At 39.3% G+C, this 27159-nt stretch overlaps 1 protein-coding gene across 1 annotated transcript; it reads right to left on the minus strand.

Annotated features, from left to right (window-relative positions):
- Positions 1-19663: 19663 nt before the first annotated feature.
- LOC114384061 lies at positions 19664-20428 on the minus strand. The gene is made up of 2 exons (XM_028343742.1): positions 20327-20428; positions 19664-19903 (listed from the first exon to the last, which is right to left on the minus strand). Exons 1-2 carry the CDS (start codon positions 20426-20428, stop codon positions 19664-19666), a joined length of 342 nt encoding a protein of 113 aa, XP_028199543.1.
- Positions 20429-27159: the final 6731 nt, after the last annotated feature.

Below are 27159 nucleotides of genomic sequence, written 5' to 3' on the forward strand. Positions count from 1 at the left end.
AGCGGAATGGAGAAGGAAGAGAGAGAGGAGATGCCACTTCAAGGAGAAGACGAGTCTAGAAGAAGCTCACCACCATAGGAGGCCATGGATAAGAGCTTGGAGGAAGAAGGAGATGAATGAAGGCAGAGGGAGAGAAGAGCACGAAATTTTGTGCTCTAAATGAGCTTTGAAATCTGAATTTAATATTCAAATGATCAAAATTCAAAAAAATGCACACACATGACCTCTATTTATAGCCTAAGTGTCACACAAATTTGGAGGGAAATTTGAATTTCAATTCAAATTTCACTTGAATTTGAAATTGAATTTGTGGAGCCAAACTTTGGAGCCAAAATTTCACTAATTATAATAAGTGAATTTTAGTTATGGTTCAGCCCACTAATCCAAGATCAATTCCAAGATTCTCCACTAAGTGTGCTTAGGTGTCATGAGGCATGTAAAGCATAAAGGATATGCACAAAGTGTGACTATATGATGTGGCAATGGGGTGTAGTAAGAAAATGCTCACCTCCCCCTCTAAAATTTAATTGGATTGGGCTTCTACCAATTCAATTAAATTTATTTCCAACCACACACATCAAATATTCACTTAGTGCATGTGAAATTACAAAACTACCCCTAATACAAAAACTAGTCTAGGTGCCCTAAAATACATGGGCTGAAAAATCCTATATTTCTAGGGCACCCTACCTACATTATGGAGCCCTAAATACAAGACCCAAAATTAATGAAACCTTAATCTAATATGTACAAAGATAAGTGGGCTCATACTTAGCCCATGGGCCCAAAATCTACCCTAAGGCTTATGAGAACCCTAGGGCCTTCTCTTACATCTTTGGTCCAATCTTCTTGGAGTCTTCTATCCAATGCCCTTGGGGGGTAGGATTGCATCATTCCCTCCCCCTTGAAAAGGGTTTGACCTCAAATCCAAAGGTTCTTGAAACTCATTAATTCTTTCCTCAACACCTGTAAAAAGAATAAAAACATATGTATTAGTCATGTTGGGTATGTTAGAGTACGGTAAGGTTTGAAAAACCCTTTCTCGGCCATCTTCCCGTAAAAGAATATAGTTCCTCACCAACTCAATGAGTGGTGCTACAAGTATATAAAAATATGGGACAAACCTTTTGTAAAAGTTTATTAAGATATTGAAGCCCCAATTTTCCCTTATACTTGGTGGAGTAGGCCACTCAGGAATGACCTTTATTCTCTTAGGGTCCATGGGAAGCCCTTGGTCACTATTTAAAAAGTTAAGGAAAGTAATGGAATAAAACATACATTTTTCTTTATTTTCATGTTGATTATTCCTACAAAAAATTACAACAAACCTAAGGTGTCCCACATGAGCACCTAGGTTTGCATTGAAACAAAAAATAAGAACAAACCTACCTAATGAGTCCCTATGTACACAAATCATGAAGATGTTGGGTGCATGAGTGATTTTACAACAGAGTGTTGCACCACTCAACACATTCATCATACCACCTATCATAGGGATTTGGTGCCTACTAATACCTATTTTAGGCACCAACAAAGCACAAGGATTTAAGCTCTTGCGAACCAAACCCTCATCCAACAACTCCTTTACTTGAGGAATAAACTCAAGCCTAAGAGGTGTGGCAATGCTAACAAGTGTCTTTTTACAAAGGAGCAAATGTGGAGGTTGTTTAAAAGGGGAAATTTCTTTAATATTTGTCTTTATTTCAAAATGTCTTTCCTTCTTAGCTAACCTCTTCGAGGAGACACTTACCTCCTTACACTCCTCCTTAACCATTAAAGGTTTTCCTTCTTCTTGGGGGTAGATTTCTTCACTAGATTCTTCCCCTTTTACTTCTTCACTTTCACTAGAGGAATGTGAAGTAGTAGCCTCATCTTGGCTACTTTAAATGTCTTGGCTCCTCATAATCCTGGTTTTCTTGGTGGAGCATTGAGAAGTAATGTGTCCTCTTCCAAGACATTTAAAGCACTTTATGGAGCTAGTCTTTTCTTGCATACTAGCCTTAGGGGGTTGCTTTTCTATTGTCTTTCGCTTATCATCATTGGGCTTAGAAGGTGCTGCCCCTAAGATGCCTAGACCTTGGTCTTTCTTTGGATAAGAATGATAGCCATAAGATTTTAAAGTAGGTTTTCTTTTAAGTTTTTGCTCTACCCTTATTTCCCAATCTAAGTAAGCCTCTACATTGTCCTTCCCATGGAAGTATGGGATTTTAATATTAACCTCTTGAGGCTTTCTTTCATTTTCTCTCCTATGGGAGTGAGGTCTAAGATGTGACCTATGCCTTCCTTCATAATAGTCATGAAGTTCTTCACTTAGGCTCTTGCAAGAGTTATGACTACTATAGGAGGCATATTTTTCTCTTTTCATTTCTTTCCTTATTTTTCTTCTTTCTTCCTCTCTTATTTTCTCTTTTTCATCTTGACTTATTTCTTCCACTCTTTTTTTACCTTTTTTTTTTCTCTCTTGTTTTTCTTTCCACAACTTAAGGGATCCCAACTCATCTAATATCTTATACTAGGGGTCCTTAGGAGTAGAACCCTCACCATTAACACTAGATGAAGAATGAAGACTCATGTTGGTTCCTAAGTTATGGTGCTTTCTTGTTAGGGGTTTGAAAAAAAAGGTAAAACAAACTATGGTTGAAACTAGCCAAAATAAACACTAAAAGAGGTGTGAAAGATAAGGTAAAAACTAATTGGTAAAAGGCAATCTATCTAGGTGGTTTGACAATGGAGGGTAAAGGAAATAAGCTATGAAAGTAAGCAAGAAATTAAAGTGCAAGAAATGCAAACTAGGTGGATCCTAAGAGTGTTTGGATGACCTCATTTAAGGTTCCCAACAAAGCACTCGCTATACTAAGGGAAAATTGCCTAAAATTATTACACACAAATGGAAGTAGGGTGACCTAGCGAAGGCTCCCAACTTACTTCCAATGAAAGACCCTTTTGTTACAAAATTTGAAAGCAAAGCAAATTGCCAATTACAAAATTGGAAAGAAAAATAAGTCCTCAATTGTGGTGGCTATTCTCTCTTTAGTGTTTCACTCAATTTGGAGTGATTCTTATTCCAATAGCTCTTAAGGTGGTTGGCCCCTTGCTTCTTGACTCAAATTCTTCAAGATATGGCACCAATCCTCCTTCCCAATTCCCTATATGGCAACTCACAAGCAAGGAAACAAAGAGACAAGCAATAACCAAAGACCAAAAAAAATGAAATGAAAGCTAAACCAATAGAGTTTTAACAAGACAAATTTTCAAGGATTATTCAACAATTAAAGCAATGAAAAGTACAAAAAAACAAGCTAGGACTCAAAGAGAAACCTAGAATGGCTCTAGAGTAGAGTAGAAAAACTAAAAAAAAAGACTCAAGAAACCTCTAGTTTTGGCACTTGTTTTCACAATAATTTTCAATTGAATTTTCAGAACTAGGATTGGTATAAAATAGGCACCAATTGTAGAGCAAATTTTGAGCCAAAACAACAAGCACACTTTCATTTCACTTTTTTTTTTCCTGGACACTGATTTTTCTGCCAACTTGTGAGATTTTCTTATTTTTTCCTTTAATCCAAATCGCTTGGTTCTTTTTTTATAATTTTGGTCTAGATGTCTAGAAAATTCAGTAAAACTTTCAGCTCAAAAAATGTAGTGACCAATTACCAGTAATTTATACAAGTTCGTATGTACAAGCTTCCAGCACCAGCGATTTCAACCTAGAAATCAAGGGTTGTGTTTATGTTGCTTAAGGCTTGGATAGTTACAATTTGTGTTTGCTTATGCTCAATTATCTTGAATAACACAATTCAAGAGAGCTTAAGACTTATTTTGATTCACAAATCCAGCCACAACTCAACTTCATCATAGGCATCATGTAGGAAACTTAGAAAATAAAAAAAAAAGTTCAAGAACAAGACTACTTCTAGGAATTGATTTAGAACATGTTATGAACTAAATAACATGCATGAATTAGACTCAAAATTCAAAACATAGGCTAAGAATGAAAAGAATACATGAACAAATGTATCTAGAATTCAATCAACAAAATAAAAATTCAACACAAACTTAGAACATAATGTGACAATTACTATGACTAAACATGACTCTAAGACAACATGGATTAAGTGATTTACACTTAGATTTTTGTGTTTTTTTTTTCTAATCAATATTTTGGAAGAAAATTTAGATCTCAAGGTTCAGCACAAGAATATTATGAATGAAAAATGATAGAACCTAAAATCAACACAAAAAACATGATTCAAGAGTAGATCTACAAAATTTGAACCATAGAAATGCAAGAACAAGTGTAGATCTAAGATTTAATCGGTTTATTTTTTTGAATATACTCTAAAAAGCACCACACCAAAAGACAATGGAGGATATAAAAGGAGAATAAGATTAAGAACAAGGAATTAAAGAGAATTCACCAAACAAAAAGATAGAGGAAGCAAAAGAACATCACCTAGATGAAGATGCTCTTGATACCACATGATGTAAGTTTCATTGGAGATTGTAGGCCTAGGATCTTCTTCATCAATGGATTCCTTTGCTTCTTGGAAGATAAATGGCAGCGGAATGGAGAAGGAAGAGAGAGAGGAGACGCCACTTAAAGGAGAAGATGAGTCTAGAAGAAGCTCACCACCATAGGAGGCCATGGATAAGAGCTTGGAGGGAGAAGGAGATGAATGAAGGCAGAGGGAGAGAAGAGCACGAAATTTTTTGCTCTAAATGAGCTCTGAAATCTGAAGTTAATATTCAAATGATCAAAGTTCAAAAAAATGCACACACATGACCTCTATTTATAGCCTAAGTGTCACACAAATTTGGAGGGAAATTTGAATTTCAATTCAAATTTCACTTGAATTTGTGGAGCCAAACTTTGGAGCTAAAATTTCACTAATTATGATTAGTGAATTTTAGTTATGGTTCAGCCCACTAATCCAAGATCAATTCCAAGATTCTCCACTAAGTGTGCTTAGGTGTCATGAGACATGTAAAGCATGAAAGACATGCACAAAGTGTGACTATATGATGTGGCAATGGGGTGTAGTAAGCAAATGCTCACCTCCCCCTCTAAAATTTAATTGGATTGGGCTTCTACCAATTCAATTAAATTTATTTCCAACCACACACATCAAATATTCACTTAGTGCATGTGAAATTACAAAACTACCCCTAATACAAAAACTAGTCTATGTGCCCTAAAATACAAGGGCTGAAAAATCCTATATTTCTAGGGTACCCTACCTACATTATGGAGCCCTAAATACAAGACCCAAAATTAATGAAACCTTAATCTAATATGTACAAAGATAAGTGGGCTCATACTTTGCCCATGGGCCCGAAATCTACCCTAAGGCTCATGAGAATCCTAGGGCCTTCTCTTGCATCTTTGGTCCAATCTTCTTGGAGTCTTCTATCCAATGCCCTTGGGGGGTAGGATTGCATCAGAATGCATACAAGAAATGGAATAAGACAATTTCATACCTATCTCAAGTCCCTACTTAAATTACTCCTGGAAGTTGATGCCTCGAGAAATCACTCCTCTACAATAGTTCTCTCTCTAGACATTAACGCTTATTCTCCACCCTTTGTATTCCTGACCACTTGCCATAGTCTCCCATTGCACTTCACGAATTATCCAGATGGCCAGTTTGATAGCTCATGATAAGGCATTGGAACTCATGGTGTAACAGACATTAGGGATACAAACATATTATGATCGCACCAACAAATTTCTATAGCCCACATAAAACAACAATGTGAGTAATTTCCAAACACAAACAACCCAAGCAACTAAGAAACAATCAAGTACTCAAACATCAAACATTCAACAAAGCAACCACAAAATGTAAAAAGAAACACCATAGACTTATAACTCACTGGCTGAAAGGTTCGACTTGCTCTGATACCACTAATGTAACGACTTATCTCGTTGCTACGATATCATTACTCTAAAATTCGTAATTTCAATTTTAAATGAAGACTCCATTAATTTGATTATGAAAATGAGGGTAAATTTTTTGTGATATAAAGAGAAGAGTAGAAGTGAAAAGAGGAAAAAGAACGAAGAACATTTGAGAGAAAAAGAGAGAAAAGACTTTGATCCTAAAGCTTGCACAATAAGTAACTAAATCTGTTTTTTACAAAATGAAGTAACTAACTAACTTCCACTAATATATAGAGTGAATACTCAAAAGGAAGGGATGGGCCTTGATTAGGCCCATCTAATCTACCTAATTAAACTAATTACACAAAACACAACCCAAACTCGTAGCCCTATTATTCAAGTACATAGCTTCTATCTTCCAAGCCCAATTTGATTCTCGAAATGGAAGAATTGGCCTAATCTTATTTTTGCAAAATTGAAGATCCTTTTCTTATCTTTCCAGGGACTACTCACATGCTCCATTTGGAGTTTTGTAGTGTCCTATAGGCCTTGCACAACTCAGCTAGGTCAAGTAAGTACAAAAATCCGAAAATAAGCCACAATTATTAATTAAGCTCAATCATTTGCCTAAGACAAAAACTTAGTTAAAGTGAGAAAATAAGGATCAAAGAGATGTCAATTGAGCTAAGAAAAATAGAAAAATAATACTAAACTACAAATGCTCAATCAAATTCTCCCACACTTTATCTTTTGCACTCTTAGGCAAAACTAAAAGAAAGACTAAGAACAAGAAAGCAAACTAAAAAACTAACCACAACTAAAGTGGACAAAAATAAGAGAGATGGAAAATTGAAGAATGGTCTCAAGGTAACAAGCAATCCATGAACACATGATCACAAAATGTAAAGTGGACAAGTAGTCAAGTCAAAATTAAGAATGTACCATAGTGATAGAAATCTCTTAGAGAACAACACTCAACCTTACCAAATGTGTATGGGTTTGCGTTTACACTCAAGCACTGCATGTAACTAGCACATCCAAATTTTGACAAGATTTTAATCTATTCAACTTGAAATACTCATGCATCAAAAGATCAAAAGGATATTTAGCCTAAAACTAAGGGAAAAGAGGGGCAATGGGGAGTAAGTCAACAAGTAAAAAGAAGGTTAGAAACAAAGAAACAAAGTGGAGAAATAAAATAACAAGAATGAAAATGAACCATAACACATTTTTTCTTCTTTTCTTTGTTTGTACAATTTTTTTTCTTTTTGAACTTTTTGCTTTTTATACTTCCATTTTTTTCTCTTTTCTTTTATTATTTTTTTTCATCTCTTTTTTTTTTCTTTTAAACAAGTAACAAGAAAATGAAATGACGAAAACAAAAGAACTTTTATAAAACAAAGTACAAATCCCTCACACTTGTTTGAAACCCACTCCCAAAACAATTCCAAGTCCCATTTTCTCCCTAAAGTTTAGGACAACATGGTTTTTCACTTTTTGGCTTGTAATGAGCTACAAAATGAAAGGAGTTAAAGTTTAAAGAGGGTGACAATGGATATCAATGCAAAGTAGGCTTATTTGGCTAAAAGAAAGAAGGCCTAAATCATCTCAATCAATGCATGTGCAACAAGGAATGACAAGAAAAGCAAGGTAAAACCTAGAGTAATATAGTACAAGGGTGAAATCACACATGAAAGAGCATGAATGGAATAATACAATCCATCCACAAAATTCCAAAACTCACAACGCATCATTCTACCACACATGATCCACCTCAAATTTTTTCAAGCCTACTTACCCCTTCCACAATTCCAACAATGGTTCACATCAAGCATGAAACCTCTCAACTAAAAATAATACATCTCTCACAATTTATACAAGTTAGAAATCCTATGAAAAACATGAAAAAGTGCCTAAATTTAACAGAAACATTAGAATACAGCAGCTGTAAAATCTGTATTTTTTATTTTTTGTATGTAAAAACAGTAAAATAACAAAACAAAACAAATACAAAAAACCATAAAATAGAAAACAACAACAAAATAGAAACAACATACAGATACAAAAAAATAGACAAAACAAAATACAACTAAATAGAAACAAAAAACAGATACAAACACAAAACTAAAACAAAAACAGTAAAAATAGAAAACAGAAAACAAATTTTTTTCTTCTAAACCCTCCCCCCACACTTGAAATGCACATTTTCCTCAATGTGACATGTCATAAAATGCAATCAAAGAAACAACAAATAAAAGAAAAGGGAAGGAAACTCCTCAAGTGCCATTCAAGGCACATCATCACATAAAATTGGCAAGACCAAAGAGAGGTACGCCACAAATTCCTCCTCCACTTGGGGGCTCTCATGAAAAAGCTTGAGTTAGTGACTGTTTACTTTGAAAACTTTGTTGGTAACTTCATTTTTAATCTCAACTGCACCATGGGGAAAAACATTAGTAATAACAAAAGCTCCATCCCATTTAGATCAAAGTTTACCAGAAATAAGCTTGAGGCGAGAGTTAAACAAGAGCACTTTATGGCCAATATGGAACTCCTTCCTAAGAATCTTAGAGTCATAAAACCTCTTCACTTTCTTCTTTTAGATCTTGGAGTTCTCATAGGCTTCTAAGCGGATCTCCTCAAGTTCATGCAATTGAAGCTTTCTTTCCATACCCGCTTCATCAAATGCCATACTTCTGGAGCAAGGATGCCCATGACCTATTACAGAAGTGGCTCTCTTGGTCACTAATAATGGTTCCAAGCACACCAAACTTGCAAAAAAATGTTAGATCTCACAAACTCCACAACAAATTTACAATCATTAGTTCTGGTGGCCTTAGCTTCAACCCACTTGGAGACATAATCAACAACAAGTAAGATATATGAAAAACTATGAGTAATAGGAAATGAACCCATAAAATCAATACCCCAAACATAAAAAATCTCACAAAAAATAATGGGCTGCTGGGGCATCTCATGCTTATGTGTAATGGTCCCTCCCACTCTCTAACAGTGCTGACAGGTGGTGGAAAAATGATGAGCATCTCTAAAAATGGTGGGCTAATAGAACCCATAGTTTAAGATCCTCCTAGCGGCTCGTTCAAGACCAAAATGACGACCGATAGGTGTGTGTCATCCCTAATTTCGTCCGGATGCAGACTTTTGTTGGTCACGTTGAGCTGATTAAAGCCAATTACCGCGCGATCCGTAAGATTTCGCGATGTTTCAGAAGGAAAATGAGAAAAAGCTCAAAATGGGGGTGAAAAGATCAATTTAGGGGGTGTTCTTCAGCCCTGGGCCCATCTAGGCCCATTAGGAAGCTTCAACATGAAGCAACCAGCTCGCCTGGGCGAGCATGTTACTTTTGGATTCGTACCTATTTTTCCAACTCCAACAATTTTACCTTTGTTTGTTGTCTCCATAGATCACATATTCACTATCTTTGGGAGAAATATGAATAATCTTTGATGCATCTCCCGCCATGTGTTTGGGGCAATCGCTATCAATGTATCAACTTTGCTCTTCTCCACTTTCATAATCTTTCACCATGAGAGCCAAATTTATGATTTTATTTTCTGAATCACTTGAAGAATTTATGTCATTATCTTCCCAAGTGATGTATACTTTCTTTTTGAAATTCCTCTTGTCGGATTTTCCATTCTTCTTTTAAAGACAGGATAATTGAATCTCGTGTGCCTAGGTTGATCGCATTCATAGCATTTTGGGGCTAAGGAGGAATCTTCTCCTTTCTTCTTTCATCATCATCCAATTCTTCTCTAGGTTTTTCTATAGTTGCATTTCCCACTACCATTGTAGGAATGAAGGGACCAAATTCAATGGCTTCCCATATATTTAAATCTACGACTTCAATAAAGATCTACATTCGGATTTTTCAATAGTGATAACCCTCACCATTGAAAACAAGAGGCCTATTAATAAATTTCCCTTAGGAAATGGAAAGTTGGATGAGGCCATATCTATTCTTGAAGTTTTTAAACTTTAGACAAGAATCCCACTCTAATACCACTTGTTGGACAAGTGGCCTCAATAACTTAAGAGGGGGGTGAATTAAGTTTCTAAATCTTCCCACTAACAAACTTTACCCCCCCCCCTTTAAATGATAGGCTTTAGAATGCAGAAGAAGAAGAAGAAGCAATAAATTTAACAATTTTCTTTAAATATGCAAGACAAAATTGATTGCAATAATATAAAAGAGATAAGGGAGGAGAGAAATGCAATCTTGATTTATACTGGTTCGACCATTTCTGGTGCCTACATCCAGTCCTCAAGCAACCCACTTGAGATTTTCACTAACTTTGTAAAAAACCCTTTTACAACTTCTGAACACCCAAGGAATCCCTTTCCCTTGTGTTCAGGAAACTCACAATTCAGGAGACAAACAGTCTCTTGATTACAATTGACTTTCTGAGAAGAACAAAAAGATTTCTCTCCTTTAGAGTGGATAATACAAATTGAAGTTTCTAGATGAACTCTCAATAGATTTGCAAGTGTTTGCCCAAGAGTTGTTGAGAGAGCATTTGACAAGGAAGTTCTCTTAGAATATCTCTCTTGCTTTTTGAAGTCAGACACACATATATGTAGGCCCTTCGTGCCTTTTCAAAAGGGTTTGAAGAGATATGTCTTTTCAAAAAGATTTTTTTGAAATTTTACACTGGTAATCGATTACAAACATTTGGTAATCGATTACACAGTTATATTTTGAAGGGTCATGACTTTTGAATTTGAATTTCAAGAGTTCCGTTGCTGGTAATCGATTACAAATATCTGGTAATCAATTATACAGTTATATTTTGAAGGGTCATGACTTTTGAATTTGAATTTCATGAGTTTTGTTGCTGGTAATCGATTACAAACATCTGGTAATCGATTACAGGTTCAAAATTCAAATTCAAAATCCTTTTCAACGGCTATTTTTCAAAATTGTCTTCTGGTAATAGATTACACTGCCTGGTAATCAATTACCAGAGCCTTGGATGTCTTGGAAACACTTTGTTTTGATGCAAGGCTTGATCTTGAGTTAATCTTGAAGCAAGACTTTATTTGTTGAAGTAACCTTGTATTAATCTTGAAGCTATGCTTATCCTTTGAAGCAACCTTGTTTGATTCTTCTTTGGCATCATCAAAATCATGTATTCATACATTCACAGGGTTCAGCACCCTTGGTATTCAGATTTCACTTAAAATTAGCAAGGAGAAGAAGAAAGAAGGAGAAAATCAAGGCTGAGGTGCTTCCGTGACGTTTCTGTGACCAATTCCATGAACGTTCTTCACTGTTCTTCGTTCGTTCTTCATTGTTCGTCGATCTTCAATCGATTCATTTTTTATTTCAAAGCTTTGAATTCATTCTATGCACCCTTAGGGGTCCATTCTTGGTTTGTTTGTTTTCATCTTCATCTCGTCTACTTTTGGTACTTTTTTTCTTCATTTTAAGCGAGTTTGGACCGATCGTTTAAGTCGTAATCTCACTTAATTAATGTAAAAATGAATTTCAACCGATCGTTTGTGTTGTAATCTCGTTTAATCATCTTTAAAGTAAAATTCAACCGATCGTTCATTCTATAACCTCGGTTAATAAAAAAAATAAATAAGTTTCAACCGAACATTTACTTTGAAAGTTCTCTTTTAATGAGTTGAGAAATAACCAAGTGTAACTAAAGCTAAAATCAACTCACAAATCAAGATTTTGCCTGGAAAAAGATCATTTGAAACTGTTTCAAGGTCCAACGCCTTAACAGCCCCTTTTTACTTTTATCGATTAAAACAGCCGTTTAAAAGTTTAAAATCAATACCCCACATAACTTTCTTACTTTCCAAAGAACTACGTAGATCTAAGTTCCTCATCACAATTGAGGATACGTAGGAGCAAAAGCCCCACTTTTGTCGACCCTAAAAGATAAAAAACATAAAAAAGGGGAAAATAAAATAAATTAAAAGTCATGATTTTGCATATTTGATTAAAGGTTGTCGTCCCTTGTGACGAACATGTGGGGTGCTAATACGTTCCCCGTGTGTAAAAACAACTCGCGAACCTTTTATTCTTAAAATTCGTAGACTCGCTTTTGGTTTTTACTAACGTTTTCCTCGAATAAACATTGGTGGCGACTCCGCGTGTTTTCTCTCCTTGGGAGATGCACCCATGAGCCTCGTGTCGCCCTCCCACCAAAGGTTAGGTTGCGATAGTTGGCGACTCCACTGGGGATGTTTTTAGAGAGTTAGGCCATTTAATCTTGTGCAATGTTTTTATGACTTTCCCCTTTGATTTCCCTTTATTTCTCTTGTGTTCTTGTATATAACTCTATGATGTTTTTAGTGTATATTTGCTTTAATGTATGCATGAGATAAATATTTATTCATTTGATGCACACAAACACCTACACTTTCTTGCACACACGGTGAGTGGTTAACGACCCTGTACCCGAGTCCATGGGAACATAGGAAGCAGAGGTGAATCTATGGTCATGCTAAGTCTCCGACTTGCTTGATAACAGTGAAGCCTCATCTAGAGTGTTTCTCTTTGATAATATGTTGTCGTTGGTAGTCCCTACCGCCACAATGTTGATATCAAAAGGAATGATATCTCTAGAAAACATTGAAAGCTAGATACAACCACTGTGGGAATCATCACTAAATTCCTTTTAGTTCCTCCCATTTAGGTTCTTGAAATAAGGGCACGAAGCGAACACGCTGCGTGTTTGTTTTCCTTAAACACCGCCATGCATATCTTTTCAATGTCATGCTCATGTGCGTCTCTGCTGTATGATTGTTTGATGATATTTCCATGCTTGTATGTTCCTCTTTGGTGCTATCAACCATGCACTTTTACGTGTTTACGTCTGTATTACATCGTCACGCATGCGTTGCATTTGGTCTCGTCATTTTGTCATGGGAAGTCGAAAGGTCCGTATCACCTTAAATGCATACATGGGGAACCGTGCTGCCAAATGTTGCAAGTAAGAAAGGATGATCTTTTGCGCTCTCGTGTCCATAAAATGCATCTATGTCATGCCTAGCATAAGCATCCCTTCATGCATTCATCCTATTTTCCTCCATGATAGGATATCGAAGTATTGATTCAAACAGAACCTTTCATTCTAGTAAACATGGGATCAAATCAAACACCTCTGCTTAAGAAAAGGTTATATCAAGTCAAAATCAAAAGCTTATAGGTTGCCAGTTTGCGAGAATTAGGGCAATTGATGGGTCAGCTCCAACGTCAAGCTTTCCGCAAGACCTATGGGAAGATTTAGGACCAAGCTATGGTAGAAGTCTCCGTGGAAGCAACTGCATCCCTTACTCAGTATTATGACCAGCCCCTAAGGTGCTTCACTTTTGGGGACTTCCAACTAGTACCTACTGTGGAAGAGTTTGAAGAAATCCTGGGATGTCCGCTGGGAGGAAGAAAGCCATATCTCTTTTCGGGGTTCTATCCCTCCATGGAAAGAGTAGCCAAGGTAGTTAAGATCTCGGTACAAGAGTTGGACCGTGTAAAGCAAAATAGGAACGGGGCAGTCGAAATACCAAGGAAGCATTTGGAGGAAAAGGCAAAGGCATTGGCAAATCAAGGTGAATGGGCTTCGTTTATTGACGTCTAGGCACTGCTGATTTTTGGAGTCGTCCTCTTTCCAAATGTGGAGGGTTTAGTGGACCTAGTAGCGATTAATGCTTTCCTTGCTTATCACCATAGCAAGGAAAGCCCGATCATTGCTATTTTGGTTGATGTCTATGACACATTTGACTGAAGATGCGGAAAAAGCAGCACAAGAATTGTTTGCTGTACACCGACTGTCTATGTGTGGCTTGTCTCGCACCTTTTTCATCAAGAAAGTAGGCCCACCTATCCACTGCAAGGTCACCGCTTATGCACCGAGAAAGGAAAGGCAAACTGGGAGCAACTCTTGGCTAGTGTGGTAGGGGCATCCATTAATTGGCTCCCCCGTTAGAAGGAAGGAAGAAATGAGGTTTTGTCCTCATGCGAAGGATTTCCAAATGTTCCCTTAATGGGAACAAGGGGTTCTATTAATTATAATCCCGTCCTCGCCATAAGACAGCTTGGCTACCCCATGAGAGGAGCGCCGTTAGAGGAAAGCATCACGCCTTTCATCGCCCGGGGTTTTAGTGACCCCAATGCGAGAGTACTTCAAGGAGTTTGCAAGGCATGAGGTGCAGTGCAAAGGAAAGATAAAGAGCTTAGGGGAAGCAATAATGGGATCATCAGTGGCTATCATAAGTGGCTAAGAGTCCGGACATAAGAGTTGGATTGGCTCCCAAGGCTAAAGGCTGCAAGAGAGGAAGAGGTCGAAACTCCGGAGGAGAGTGAGGAAGTGCAAGCCCTAAAGGTGGAACTTGAAAGAGCCTAAGCAGTCAAAGAGAAGTTCAAGTCAACGACCATCAAAGTCTAGAAAGAGTACAATGAACTAAGGGACGTCTATATGGCCACGACCGAAGCCTTGGAACAAGAAACCAAGAAGGCTCGAAAGGAAGAACACGGTCGGAACAAGTTCCGAGGAACTTTATGGGGTAGCAATAGTGAGCTTAAGCTCCGAAGAGCCAAAAGGGATCAGTCGTGGATCGAAGGCATGATCTTGAAAGACGAGTTAAAGGCTTGCCATAGGTCGAAAAGAAGCTTGTCCGAGAAGTTGAGCAAGACTGAAGGAAATATGTGGGCCATCATTGACCACTACAAGGAAAAGCTAAGCCTAGTAGCAACTCATGAGTGAAGGCTAGAGGACGAGTACGCCAAGGTATCAGTCCTGCAAGCGGAAAGGGAGGCAAGGGAAAAGGTGATAATTTCATTGCACAGAGAAGCAATGATGTGGATGGACATGTTCTCCTTTACTTTGAATGGGAGTCAAGAGCTTCCCTAACTGCTAGCCAAGGCCAAGGCAATGGCGGATGTGTACTCGGCTCCCGAGGAGGTTCACGGGCTCCTCAATTATTGCCAACACATGATTGATCTGATGGCCCACATGATTAGAAGCCGCTAAGGGAATTGTATTGTCGCTTTGATTTTGACTAGATAAACCTTTTTTGTTCTTTAATAAAATGAGGTTGATTTAATCCTATGCGTTTACTTAAAAAACTCTGTGTGAATCCAATGCTTCAACAACTTATCTTTAGCATGCTTTCATGTTTAGTTTCTTTGTTTCATTACTCACCATATTTTGTTCCTTTAGGAAGAAACACCATAACTAAACGTGCTCTAAGACACCCCTATCAAAGCCGGTCTAAAACTAGAGTCATGGGTGATGTAGATGAGGTGCAAGAATAGATGAAGGCCGATATGGTGGCCTTGAAAGACCAAATGGCTTCCATGATGGAAGCCATGCTAAGCATGAAAAGACTGATAGAAAGTAACATGGCCACAGATGCCACCGCCAACGCTGTCGCCGAGGTAGACCCTACTCTTCCGTCTGCCATGAATCAAGCACATCAACCCGCCTCGAACATGGGGGGATGAGGAGGAGAGATATTGGGGAGCATCGGCGGTCCGCATCGAGGGTATAACAGAAATGCCTATCCCTACAGCTTACCCCCCAATTTCACACTGCCCACCATGCATGAGAACATGGACCATGCCATTCCCACAACCTTTGAAGGTCAGCTTCCCCAGCCTATATGGGGCGCCCGCGAAGAGCCTCGGGAGCATGCCCAACTTGCCGTCGACTTGTACCCTCCGTTCACCATCAAGGGATCGGCGTTCCACGCCATGCCTCATCCTAATATTGTGGGAACCTTTCAACCCCGCCCAATACAACCACATCATTTCTCCGTAGGGGGACCACCACCGGCAGCAGTGAGAAAAGGAAAACTTGATCTCATCGAGGAGAGATTAAGACTGATCGAAGGGTCCGGTGATTACCCTTTTGCTGATATGACCGATTTATGTTTGGTATCGGATGTTGTCATCCCTCCCAAAATCAAGGTACCAGATTTCAACAGATACAAGGGGACCACTTGCCCCAAAAATCATCTAAAAATGTATTGCCGAAAGATGGGGCGTATTCAAGGGATGAGAAGTTGCTCATGCACTTTTTCCAAGATAGCTTAGCTAGGGTGGTGAACACCTAGTACACTAGCTTGGAACCCTCCCGGATCCATTCTTGGAAAGACCTAATGGTTGCCTTCATTAGGCAATATCAATACAATGTTGATATGGCTCCGGATAGAATGACGCTCCAAAACATGTGCAAAAAGGACCACGAATCTTTCAAATAGTACGCTCAAAGATGGAGGGATTTGGTGACTCAAGTAGCACCCCTTATGGTAGAAAGGGAAATGATCACCATGATAGTAGACACTCTACCAGTGTTCTACTACGAGAAGTTGGTAGGCTACATGCCCTCTAGCTTTGTGGATCTAGTATTCGTGGGCGAGAGGATAGAGGTAGGCCTAAAAAGGGGGAAGTTCAACTATGTCGCCCCTGCTAGCACAAGCAACAAAAGATCCAGAGCGGTCGGGGCAAAAAGAAAAGAAGGGGATGCTCATGTCGTGACCTCGGCTCCCGTTTGGCTGAAACCCTAGCAAACCCTTCATGATACTCATTAGTATGCTCAGCATCATTCGAGCTTTTCGTCCCACACCGGAAGCTCCTCCAACTCGGCACCCGTCCAGCAAAGGGCATCCGCCCCATCACAAAGAGCCCCTGCTCAGACCTCGGCTTTGGCGCAACCTCATCCCACCGGTAATGCCAATCCTGGCATAATTTCCAATACGGGGAGAAACTGTCCAGTATAGAAGCTTCCAAAGTTTGCCGCAATTTTGATGTCATACGGGGACTTATTGCCATCCTTAATCGCCAACTAGTTGGTAGTAGTGACTCCCGGAAGGATTTACCAGTTTCCCTTCTCGAAGTGGTACAACCTCAACGCGACCTGCATGTATCACGGGGGTACTCCGGGGCATTCGATCGAACAGTGCATAGGTCTCAAGCACAAAGTCCAAAGCTTGATTGATGAGAGATGGCTAACTTTCCAAGAAGATGGCCTGAATGTGAAGACAAATCCACTCGCCAATCATGGAGGATCGCCCGTGAATGTAATAGAGGCGTGCGAACTACATAGGCCCAAGCAAATCAAGGACGTAGTAACCTCTAGGAGGTTTGTCCTTGAAGCCCTGCAAGAGGAGGGCATGGTTTCCCTCGATGGGCATAAGGGGGATTCTTGTTTGGTGCATCTGAGCACATCCCATGACATGGAAACATGCTCAATGGCAGAGAAGCTGTTACAGCAAATGATGGACCTAGGCCGGTTCGAAATCAGTGATGAGAACAAGGGAGAACAACACGTATGCATACAGTCGGCGAACAAAGAAAGCCCCAGAAAACCTAAGCCTCTTGTGATACACTTCACTAGAGATGCTGCATCCCAAGGATACCGAGGCCTTCGCCCTATTTCAGGTTGCAAACCTATTTCGTTCCCTTATGGAAGCAACAAGATGGTCCCATGGAAATATGCTCCTCAGAAGCCAAGCAAAAAGAAAGAGAAGGCCACCAGCATTGACATACCTTCTGCCAAAGTTACCAACATTATCGGCCTAAGTGGTGTGACCCATAGCGGTCGCGTCTTCACAGCACCTGACTCGTCAGTGCGACCCACGGATGCCAAAGGAAAGGTGAAGGTGGTCGTGGAAGAGACCAATGAAGCGAGCCCTACTCTAGATGAGGATGTTTCAGCCAGGAGGTTTGCGGAGAAAAGAGGAGACTTTGGCAGAAAGAAAGTGTCCATGGAAGAAGCCAACGAGTTCCTCCGGATCATTCAATAGAGTGAGTTCAAAGTGATTGAGCAACTCAACAAGACCCCAGCTAGGGTCTCTTTGTTAGAACTGCTCATGAGTTTCGAACCGCACTGGGCTTTGTTGGTTAAAGTTTTGAATGAGGCCCACGTGGCCCAAGATATCTCTGTGGAAGGCTTCGAAGGGATCGTCAACAATAACACGACTAATAACTACCTCACCTTCGCCGAGGAGAAGATCTCTGTCGAAGGGACACAATAGGGCCCTACACGTGTTCATCAAGTGTATGGACCACATTGTGGCTAAGGTACTCGTTGACAACGGCTCATCGCTTAATGTCATGCCTAAGAGTACACTGAGCAAGCTGCCTTTCAACTTGTCTCATCTGCAAAATCTAGAGTAGGTGGGTAGGGTCTCCCCCTCCTCTAGCACAACTGGTTTTCCTTTCATCAACTGGTGTCTGCATCAATCCTTATCAAATGTCCTCTTACTCCTGCTTGCTTGGGCGATTGATCCTCAGGGTTGTATAGGTTGGCATAGAATTCTTTGACAACCGCCACATCAATGCTTCCTTCTTGGAGGTTGGTGAGGCGTTTGTGTAGATTACGCCTCTCCAACTCCACCTTGAACTCATCAAACTCAATATGATAAATCTGAACATTTCTCTCCGGAAGGATATTTTGGCCGAGAATGTTATCCGTGTATTTGTTCCAAGCTTCCAAAGACTGGAATCGCCTGGTATCATATTGAGCTTGAGGTCTGGAAGCTGTGCTTTTTCTCTTCCTGGATGCCATTTGAATCGAAGATGTTCAGTGTAGGTTTGACGAAGGATGCAAGATGGAAGCTCAAATATGCAATGCGAAATTTTTCAGAGGAGAGAGGTTGCAGGAATTTTCTTCAAATATGGCTAAGTGTAAGTGTAACAGCTGTTACACTTCATTTAAGTAGTTTGCGACAAACTCGCTTAGCGAGTTATCGCGCTAAGCGAGTGAGAGAGACGTTAGGTTTCTCAAAATTCTTGCTTAGCGGGCCGACCACTGAGCCCAACTTTGAGATTCAAATATATTTTTTTATTGGGCTTAGCGTAAAGCAATGCGCTTAGCAAGAAATGCAAATGTTAATTCCTGCAACTCTCGCTAAGCCAGGCTCAGAACCGACTTAGTGATTTTAATGCATCCTGTATACAGAGGGGTTTATGTGCTTAGCGAGTGGTTGCTCACTTAGCGCTATTTAGGCCGCAAGGAATTGGGCTCAACACAAGTGGGATGCACTTAGCTCAATTAAACCGATGAATTGGCCAAATTGAATAGGGCTCAGCACAGGTATACTGCGCTTAGCAAGCAAACATTATACGCTTAGTGAGTTAGACACTCGCTTAGCCCAACTCAGGTCGAACTGAATTGGGCTTAGCTCTCTCATGGCCCGCATAGCGTGCCCAATCAGCTTAAGAAACAGGGGTTTGAGCACTCAGTGCAAGCAACACTCACTTAGCGCATTGTAGTGTTGCGCTCAGCGTGAGTCATGCACTTAGCGAGTGGACTGTTTTCAAAGAATTTTCTAAGTTATATTCAGTCCACTTCCTTATAAAGTTTAAAACAAACCTCGATATCTAATATTCAGTACAAGCTGATATTCCCCTTTTCAATCATTATCAAGCAAGTTCCAACTTATGCAATGCAAGAAAAACCAAGTGAAAGAAATTAGAACTGGGTTGCCTCCCAGGAAGCGCTCTTTTAACATCATTAGCTTGATGCAAATACCTCAATGGGTGATATCATATTTGGCCCTCACCTTTAGGACCTCCTTTTCAACCTCCTTCACCTGTAAGCAAACATTTTGATCTTGCACAGGCTTGTCTTCTTCAAATAAATCAAAACTGATCCTCTGATCTTCAAAGCCCATTTCCAGTTTCTTCCTTCCCATGTCAACTACACAGCTTGCAGTTAACATAAATGGCCTTCCCAAGATTAAGGGAATGTCATTATCTTTATTTATATCCATTACAACAAAGTTTGCTGGGAAGATAAAATGTTATACTCGAACCAAAACATCTTCAATAACTCTATATGGTCTGGTGATGGAGTGGCCAGCCAATTGTAAAGTCATCCTCGTAGGCATGATTTCCAACTCTCTCAATCTTCTGCACATGGAGAGTGGCATCAAATTGATACTGGCTCCCAAGTCAATGAGAGATTTTCGCACTGCGACTTCACCTATTGAGCAAGGAATGGTCACACTCCCAGGGTCTTTGTGCTTCGGTGGAAGGATTTTCTAGATCACAACACTGCAATTACCCTCCATAACTATATTTTCCCGATGAATGTACTTGTGCTTCTTTGTCAACATGTCTTTCAAAAATTTTGAGTAGAGTGGCATCTGTTGTAGAGCTTCTCCAAAGGGCATTGTTATCTCCAGTTTCCTGAAAATGTCTAGGAATCTCGCCAAGTGGCATTCCTTATCTTTCTTGGAAGGTACCTAAGGGTATGGCACTTCCTTTCCCTCATCTGAAGCTATTTCTTTTCTCTTTTCTCTTGCTTTCTCACTCTTACTTTTTTCTCTTCTTTATTTTTTTCAAATTTTTCTTTCTTCTTTTTCTTTTTGTTTTTCTCCCTCTATTTCTTTTTCATTGTCTTTTATTTCTTCCTTTCCAACAATTATTTGTTTTTCTCTCTACTGACTCCTCCCATCCTTTACCTCATCATTTTCTTTATCAATAGTGTCCTTCAAAACACTTTGTTCCTTCAAAGCAATAGTATCCTCATCCTCAGCTGTCACAAGCCTCCTGCTTCTTGTCATAACAACTTTGCACTCTTCTTTAGGATTTTTCTCAGTATATGCTCCAAAGCTTCTGGATGACTTCTCAGCTAACTACTTAGCCAGTTGACCCACCTGGATTTCAAGATTTTTCAGGGCTGACTCAGTGCTCTTATGATTGGACATGGTCACTTGCATGAACTGAGCCAGGGTCTCTTCCAGTTTTGTAGTCCTCTCATAAAGATTTGGCCCTTTTTGAGGTGGCCTATTCGAAGGGCCGCCTTGATCCTTATTGAATTGATTGCCAGGGTGTGATCTCTATTGCCCTTGCTGATTGTAGGGACCTTGCTGGAAACATAAAAATCCTCCTTGCTTGTATTTTTACCTCTGCTGATTTCCCATGTAATTAACTTCCTGAGTATGTCTTCAATGGAAATGCAATGGCCTGATTCATGAGCACCACCACAAATGGTACAACCTGCAACCTGCAAAATAGAAGAATGTGAAGGTTGACCAGTAGACAGTTTAGTTGGCAACTTACTAAGTGTTTTTGTTAAGACTTCAAGTTCCTTAGAGAGCAACTTATTTTGTGCCAACAAAGCATCCTGTGATGATAACTCCAATAAGCTTTTCTTGGTGGGTTGTTGCACTCTATCATGCAAGATAGCATGATCACTAGCAGACATATTCTCAATCAATTCGTTTGCCTCTTTAGGGGTTTTCAGCTTTATCTTCCCTCCTGCTAAAGCATCTAACAACTCCTTAGTTTGCGGTCTCAGCCCATCCATAAACATGTTCAACTAAATTGGCTCATAGAACCCATGAGTGGGAGTCTTTCGTAACAAACCACGAAATCTCTCAAATGCTTCACTCAAGGACTCATCAGGGAACTGGTGGAATGATGAAATAGCAGCCTTCCCTTCTGCAGTCTTTGACTCGGGGAAGTATTTCTTCAGAAATATTTCAACAACTTCCTCCCATGTCTTTAGACTATTGCCTTTGAATGAATGGAGTCACCTCTTGGCTTCTCTTGCCAAAGAAAATGAAAATAAGCTGAGTCTGATGGCATCGTTCAGTACTCCCGCAATCTTTACAGTGTTACAAATCTCTATGTATGTTGCTAAGTGTGTGTAGGGGTCCTTATTTGGTTATCCATGAAATAGGTTCCCCTGTATCCGATGAATCAAAGAGTAAGGATAGTTTATATTATGTGCTTGGACTTTTGGTCGCGCAATACTTGTAAAGAATTACGGCACAGAACTACTGGAGTAATCTTCAAGGGTAACCCTGTGTTGATGTTCTTCAACCATGACATAGGCTTCTAGTAAATTCGTAGTGGATTCCCTTGATGACGGTGAATAAGATGATGTAGAATCAGAGGATTGAGCTTCTTCTTCTAAAATGGACGCTACTGTCCTGTCTTGCAACAATTTCCTTCTTCTTTCAGCTCTGTTCCTTCTTAAACTGGCTTCAATTTCCAAATCTAGAGGAACTAGGTTACCTGTAGGAGATCTATGCATACAAAACACTGACAGAGAAAGCAGTTATCCAATTCAAGAAGAAAACAAATATAAACAAAACAAATATTCACAAGTAATAAAAGAATAACAAATAGACACTTAAAAACTGAACTAAACTTTTCCAAATAGAAAGAAGTTCCCCGACAACGGCACCAGAAACTTGATCGGTAGCCGGCAAGTGTACCGAATCGCTCAAGTAGTATAAAACGGTAAGTGAATACCAAGTATCGAACTCTCGGGGAACTTGTTTTACTTGGCAAAGATGTGGTTCAACAAATAAGCGTCTTGTGATAAAATTTTGGTGTGTGGTATGGACAAGTATGCAAATTAAACTATTCAGAAGCAGGTAAAGGTGAGTAGGGGTGTGTGAAGACAAATAGACAACTGGTTGGTCTTCCTACTGGGTTGACTGATGTTACTAAGGATGTTCTCCACCTAACAATGTTCTTGTGTTCGATGTTGTCTCCTGAACTACTAAACCCCGATGTCTCGTGCATGTTTAGCCTAATCCTAATCAAGCGTCGTCCTCAGATGTCTCTTGCTGGACTAAACTTAACCAGAACCGCATTAAGATATACATACCAAAACTAAGTTACTGTACCCCGCTGTCTCATGAAAATACGATAAGCTAGCCTCGTTCTATCAAGTTCGAAGGATCAAACCATTTCCCAATGTTGAGTGAACCTAACTAAGAATGCAGTTGCGTGATCAAGGCAAAGGCACACTAGAATGAAGTACTAATAGCACAGTGAACACATAAAACATCATTAGATAAATATGAAAGTATTTACATCAAGTACCCCGTAGGAAGAACCAACTGAGGATTTAGCTCTCTATAGTAGGGAAGCTTCTTTTACAACAATGAAAAGAGAAAATAGAGACTGAAAAAGTACAAGTAGTGGGGATGTCTCCTCCACCTCTAGAAACCTCACAATCACTCAAAATCTCATCCAAAGCTCCGCAAGATGGCTTCCTCATCAAGCTCAGCTATCGCTCAGTCTCTCCACAGCCAAAACTAAAAGCTAATCCTCTAAAAAGCTCACTTCCCTTCCAATTTCGAGGTTTCAGCTTTAAATAGGCAATCCTGTTGGTTTTTGGCTTAGCGTGCAATCTTCTCGCTTAGCCTGGAGGATGCAGGCAGTGTGCTTAGCAAGTTGACACTCGCTCAGCGCGTCTGTACGGCTCATTCTTCTTCCAGATTCTTCTCTACGCTCAGCCAGCGGTTGTCGTGCTTAGTAGATTGCTCGCTCAGCGCGTGGGACGGCTTAGAGGATAAAAAATTTTTGCACTTCACCAATCTTGCCTATTTTACCTGAAATTGAAATGGAATGATCATTAAATACACCAAATTGGGATACTAAGTACTAATTACCTAAATTAACAAAAAGTAATTACAATACTACAAAAAGAACCATAAATGGGAGGAGTTGTATACAATTTACAACAGTTTCTTACATAAAAGTTAGTCGTATTAACCGACTAACACTAAGCTCACCCCTGTTGGATCGAGTGGCCTCAGAATAATTAAGAAGGGGGGGTTGAATTAATTATTCCTAAACCTTTACTAATTAAAAACTTACTCTTCTAAGGCATTTACTTATGTTGTTAAGAGAATATGGAGTAGAAGAGAAACTTAACAGAAAGTAAAAGCGGAAATTAAAATGCACAGCGGAAAGTAAAAGAGTAGGGAAGAAGGAGACAAACACACAAAAGTTTTTATACTGGTTCGGCAACAACCCGTGCCTACATCCAGTTCCCAAGCGACCTGCGGTCCTTGAGATTTCTTTCAACCTTGTAAAAATCCTTTTACAAGCAAAGATCCACAAGGGATGTACCCTCCCTTGTTTTCTTTGAACCTTGTGGATGTACCCTCCACTAGAACTGATCCACAAGAGATGTACCCTCTCTTGTTCTCAGTCAAACCCAAGTAGATGTACCCTCTACTTGTACCACAAAGGATGTACCCTCTAATGTGTTAAGACAAAGATCTCAGGCTGTTAAACCTTTGATACTTTGTGAATGGGGATACAAAAGAATTCTCAGGCGATTAGTCCTTTGAACACTTTTGTATTAGGGAATGGGAAGAATCAAAAGAATTCTCAGACTGTGTCGTTTTGAATTCTTTGACAAGGGAGAAGGGAGACACAAAAGAATTCAGGAGGTTAGTCCTTTGTTCTTTTGGAAAAGGGAGAAGAGAGACACAAAAAGAATTCAGGCGGTTAGTCCTTGGAAAATTCTTTTTGGCAAAGGGAGAAGAGAATGAAAAGATGAATAGCACAAGTTTTCAAGGTTTGGAAAACCTGAAAACTTCAAAAAGCTTTTGGTACAAAGAAGAAGAAGAAGTTCAAAGAGATTCAAGGCTTGTAAAGGATTGTATGAATAAGTGTTCAAGATTGAATGAATTTATTGATTTTGCAAAACAAAGCCTTGCTTTTATAGACTCTTCGTGTCTGGTCAAGAAGACAACTTAGAAGAGTTATAACTTTTTGAAAAACTTAAAACCAATTTGAAAAAGTCAAAAACCTTTTGAAGAGTTACATCTTTTGATTTATCAGAAACAGTCACTGGTAATCGATTACCAAATTAGTGTAATCGATTACACAAAGCTTTTAAGTGAAAGGATGTGACTCTTCACATTTGAATTTGAATTTCAACGTTTAAGGGCACTGGTAATCGATTACCAAAACATTGTAATCGATTACAGCCTTTTGAAAATAATTGGAACGTTGTAAATTCAGTTTGAAAACTTTTTCAAACTCATTTTTCTACTGGTAATCGATTACAACAATATGGTAATCGATTACCAGAGAGTAAAAACTCTTTGGTAAAAGGTTTTTTCAAAAACTCATGTGCTATTCAAAGTTTTGAAAAAACTTTTTAATACTTATCTTGATTGAGTCTTCTCTTTATTCTCGAATCTTGAGTCTTGAATCTTGATCTTGATTCTTGAGATCTTGAACCTTGAATCTTGATTCTTGTCTCTAGACTTTCTTCTTGAGTCTTGAATTCTTCTTGATTCTTATCTTGAACTCTTGAATTGTTCTTGATTCACTTTGAGTTGTTCTTTGATTGATCTTTGAGCTTTTTGTCATCACCTTTGTCATCATTATTGTTATCATCAAAACACCTTTGAATCACCTTTGATTCACCATGAAGCTTTGCTTCTACAACCCCCATGCAAAAATATATGAAAATACAATGAGAAGCTGCCTTGAGAAGCAAGGAAGGTAGCTTCCTTGGGAAGCAAGGAAGAAAACTTCCTTGAGAAGCTAGAGGGGGGCCACTCACACCTCTCCAATAGCTAAGCTCGCTCCTATGCCAAAATACATGAAAATACAAAAAAGTCCCTACTACAAAGACTACTCAAAATGCCTTGAAATAAAAGGCTAAAACCCTACACTACTAGGGTACCCTTAACTTGTAGGATAGTGTGCCCTTAATTTGTAGGGTGCCCTGTAAATCTAAAAATGGCCAAAATACAAGGCCCAAAAGAAGGAAAACTTATTCTAACATTTACAAATGTAAGTGGGCTCATACTTAGCCCATGGGCCCAAATTCTACACTAAGGCTCATGAGAACCCTAGGGCCTTCTCCAGTATAGATGATTTTCTTATCATATTTCCATGACCTACCTAAGAGAAGGTGTCCTACCTCCATAGGAACTACATCACAAATCACTTCATCTGTATATGTTCCAATGGAGAAGGGCACTTTCACTTGTTGATTGATTATCATCTCCCTTTGCTTATTAAGCCATTGAAGTTTGTAAGGCTTTCGGATGAGGAGTGATAGAAAGGCTCAACTCAGAGACTAATCTTGTGCTATAACAAATGCAACATAAACCACTATCTACAATGAGAGAGCATGTGTTATAAAAAATTTTACACCTTGTGTGAAAAATATTCTCTCTTTGAGATTGGGTCAAGTCACAAGACTGGCCTCCTAGAAGCCTTCTGACCATTAAAAGGTCCCCTTCTTCTTGGGGTAGATTTCTTCACTAGATTCTTCCCCTTTTGCTTCTTCACTTTCAATAAAGGAAGGTGAAGTAGTAGCCTCATCTTGGCTACCATAAATGTCTTGGCCCCTCATAATCATGGTTTTCTTAGTGGGGCATTGAGAAGCAATGTGTCCTCTTCCAAGACATTTAAAGCATTTCATAGAGCTAGTCTTCTCTTGCATACTAGCCTTAGGGAGTTGCTTTTCTATTGTCTTCCCCTTATCATCTTTGGGCTTATAAGGGGCAGCCCCTAAGATGCCTTGACCTTGGTCTTTCTTTGGATAAGAGCGAGAGACATAAGATTTTGAAGTAGGCTTCCTTTCAAGTTGTTGTTCTACCCTTATGCAAAGTTGGGCTAGGTCATCTAGGTTCCTATATGGAAGGAGCTCAACCTTGTCCCTCACTTCCATATTAAGTCCACTAAGGAACCTAGCAATACTTGTTCTTTCCTCCTCCCTAAGCCCAGCTCTCAAAAAGAGTAGTTCCATTTGTTGCCTATACTCTTCAACACTCATACTCCCTTGTCTAAGCCTTTCGAGCTTGTCCATAAGCTCATTTTTCATAGTAGGAGGGGATGTGCCTCTTCTTAAGGGCACTTTTTAAGTCATTTCAATACTCTACTAGAGGATCCCCATGAATCGTTCTTTTTCTAACAAGGGAAGTCCACCAATACAGGGCATACCCTTGGAAGCTAAGGGTAGCCAAAGGAACCTTCCTTTCCTCACTTGTATGATGGCAAGCAAAGAGTTGCTCAACCTTCATTTCCCAATCTAAATAAGCCTCTACATTGTCCTTCCCATGGAAGTATGTGAGGGTAATGTTAGCCTCTTGAGGCTTTCTTTCCTTTTCTCTCCTATGAGAATGAGGTCTAGGATGTGACCTATGCCTTCCTCCATAATAGTCGCTAAGTTCTTCACTTAGGCTCTTGCAGGAGTCATGACTACTATAGGTGGCATGTTTTTATTTTCTTAACTCTTTTAGTATTTTCCTTCTTTCTTCTTCCCTTATTTGTTCCCTCCCATCTTGACTTATTTCTACCCTCTCTTTTCTTTTTTCTTTTCTTTCTAGTTTTTCTTTCCATAACTTGAGGGAACTCAACTCATCTAATATTCTAGATAGAGGGTCCTTAGGACTAATACCCCCACCCATTAACACTAGATGAATGATGACTCAAGTTGGTTCCTAAGTTGTGGTTCTTTCTTGTTGGGGGTTTGCAAAAGGTAAAAGATAGGGTTCAAAAGAACTCAAGATAAGCG

Source organism: Glycine soja, chromosome 14 (genome assembly GCF_004193775.1).
Source record: "Glycine soja cultivar W05 chromosome 14, ASM419377v2, whole genome shotgun sequence".
In the NCBI taxonomy this organism is placed as follows: domain Eukaryota; kingdom Viridiplantae; phylum Streptophyta; class Magnoliopsida; order Fabales; family Fabaceae; genus Glycine; species Glycine soja.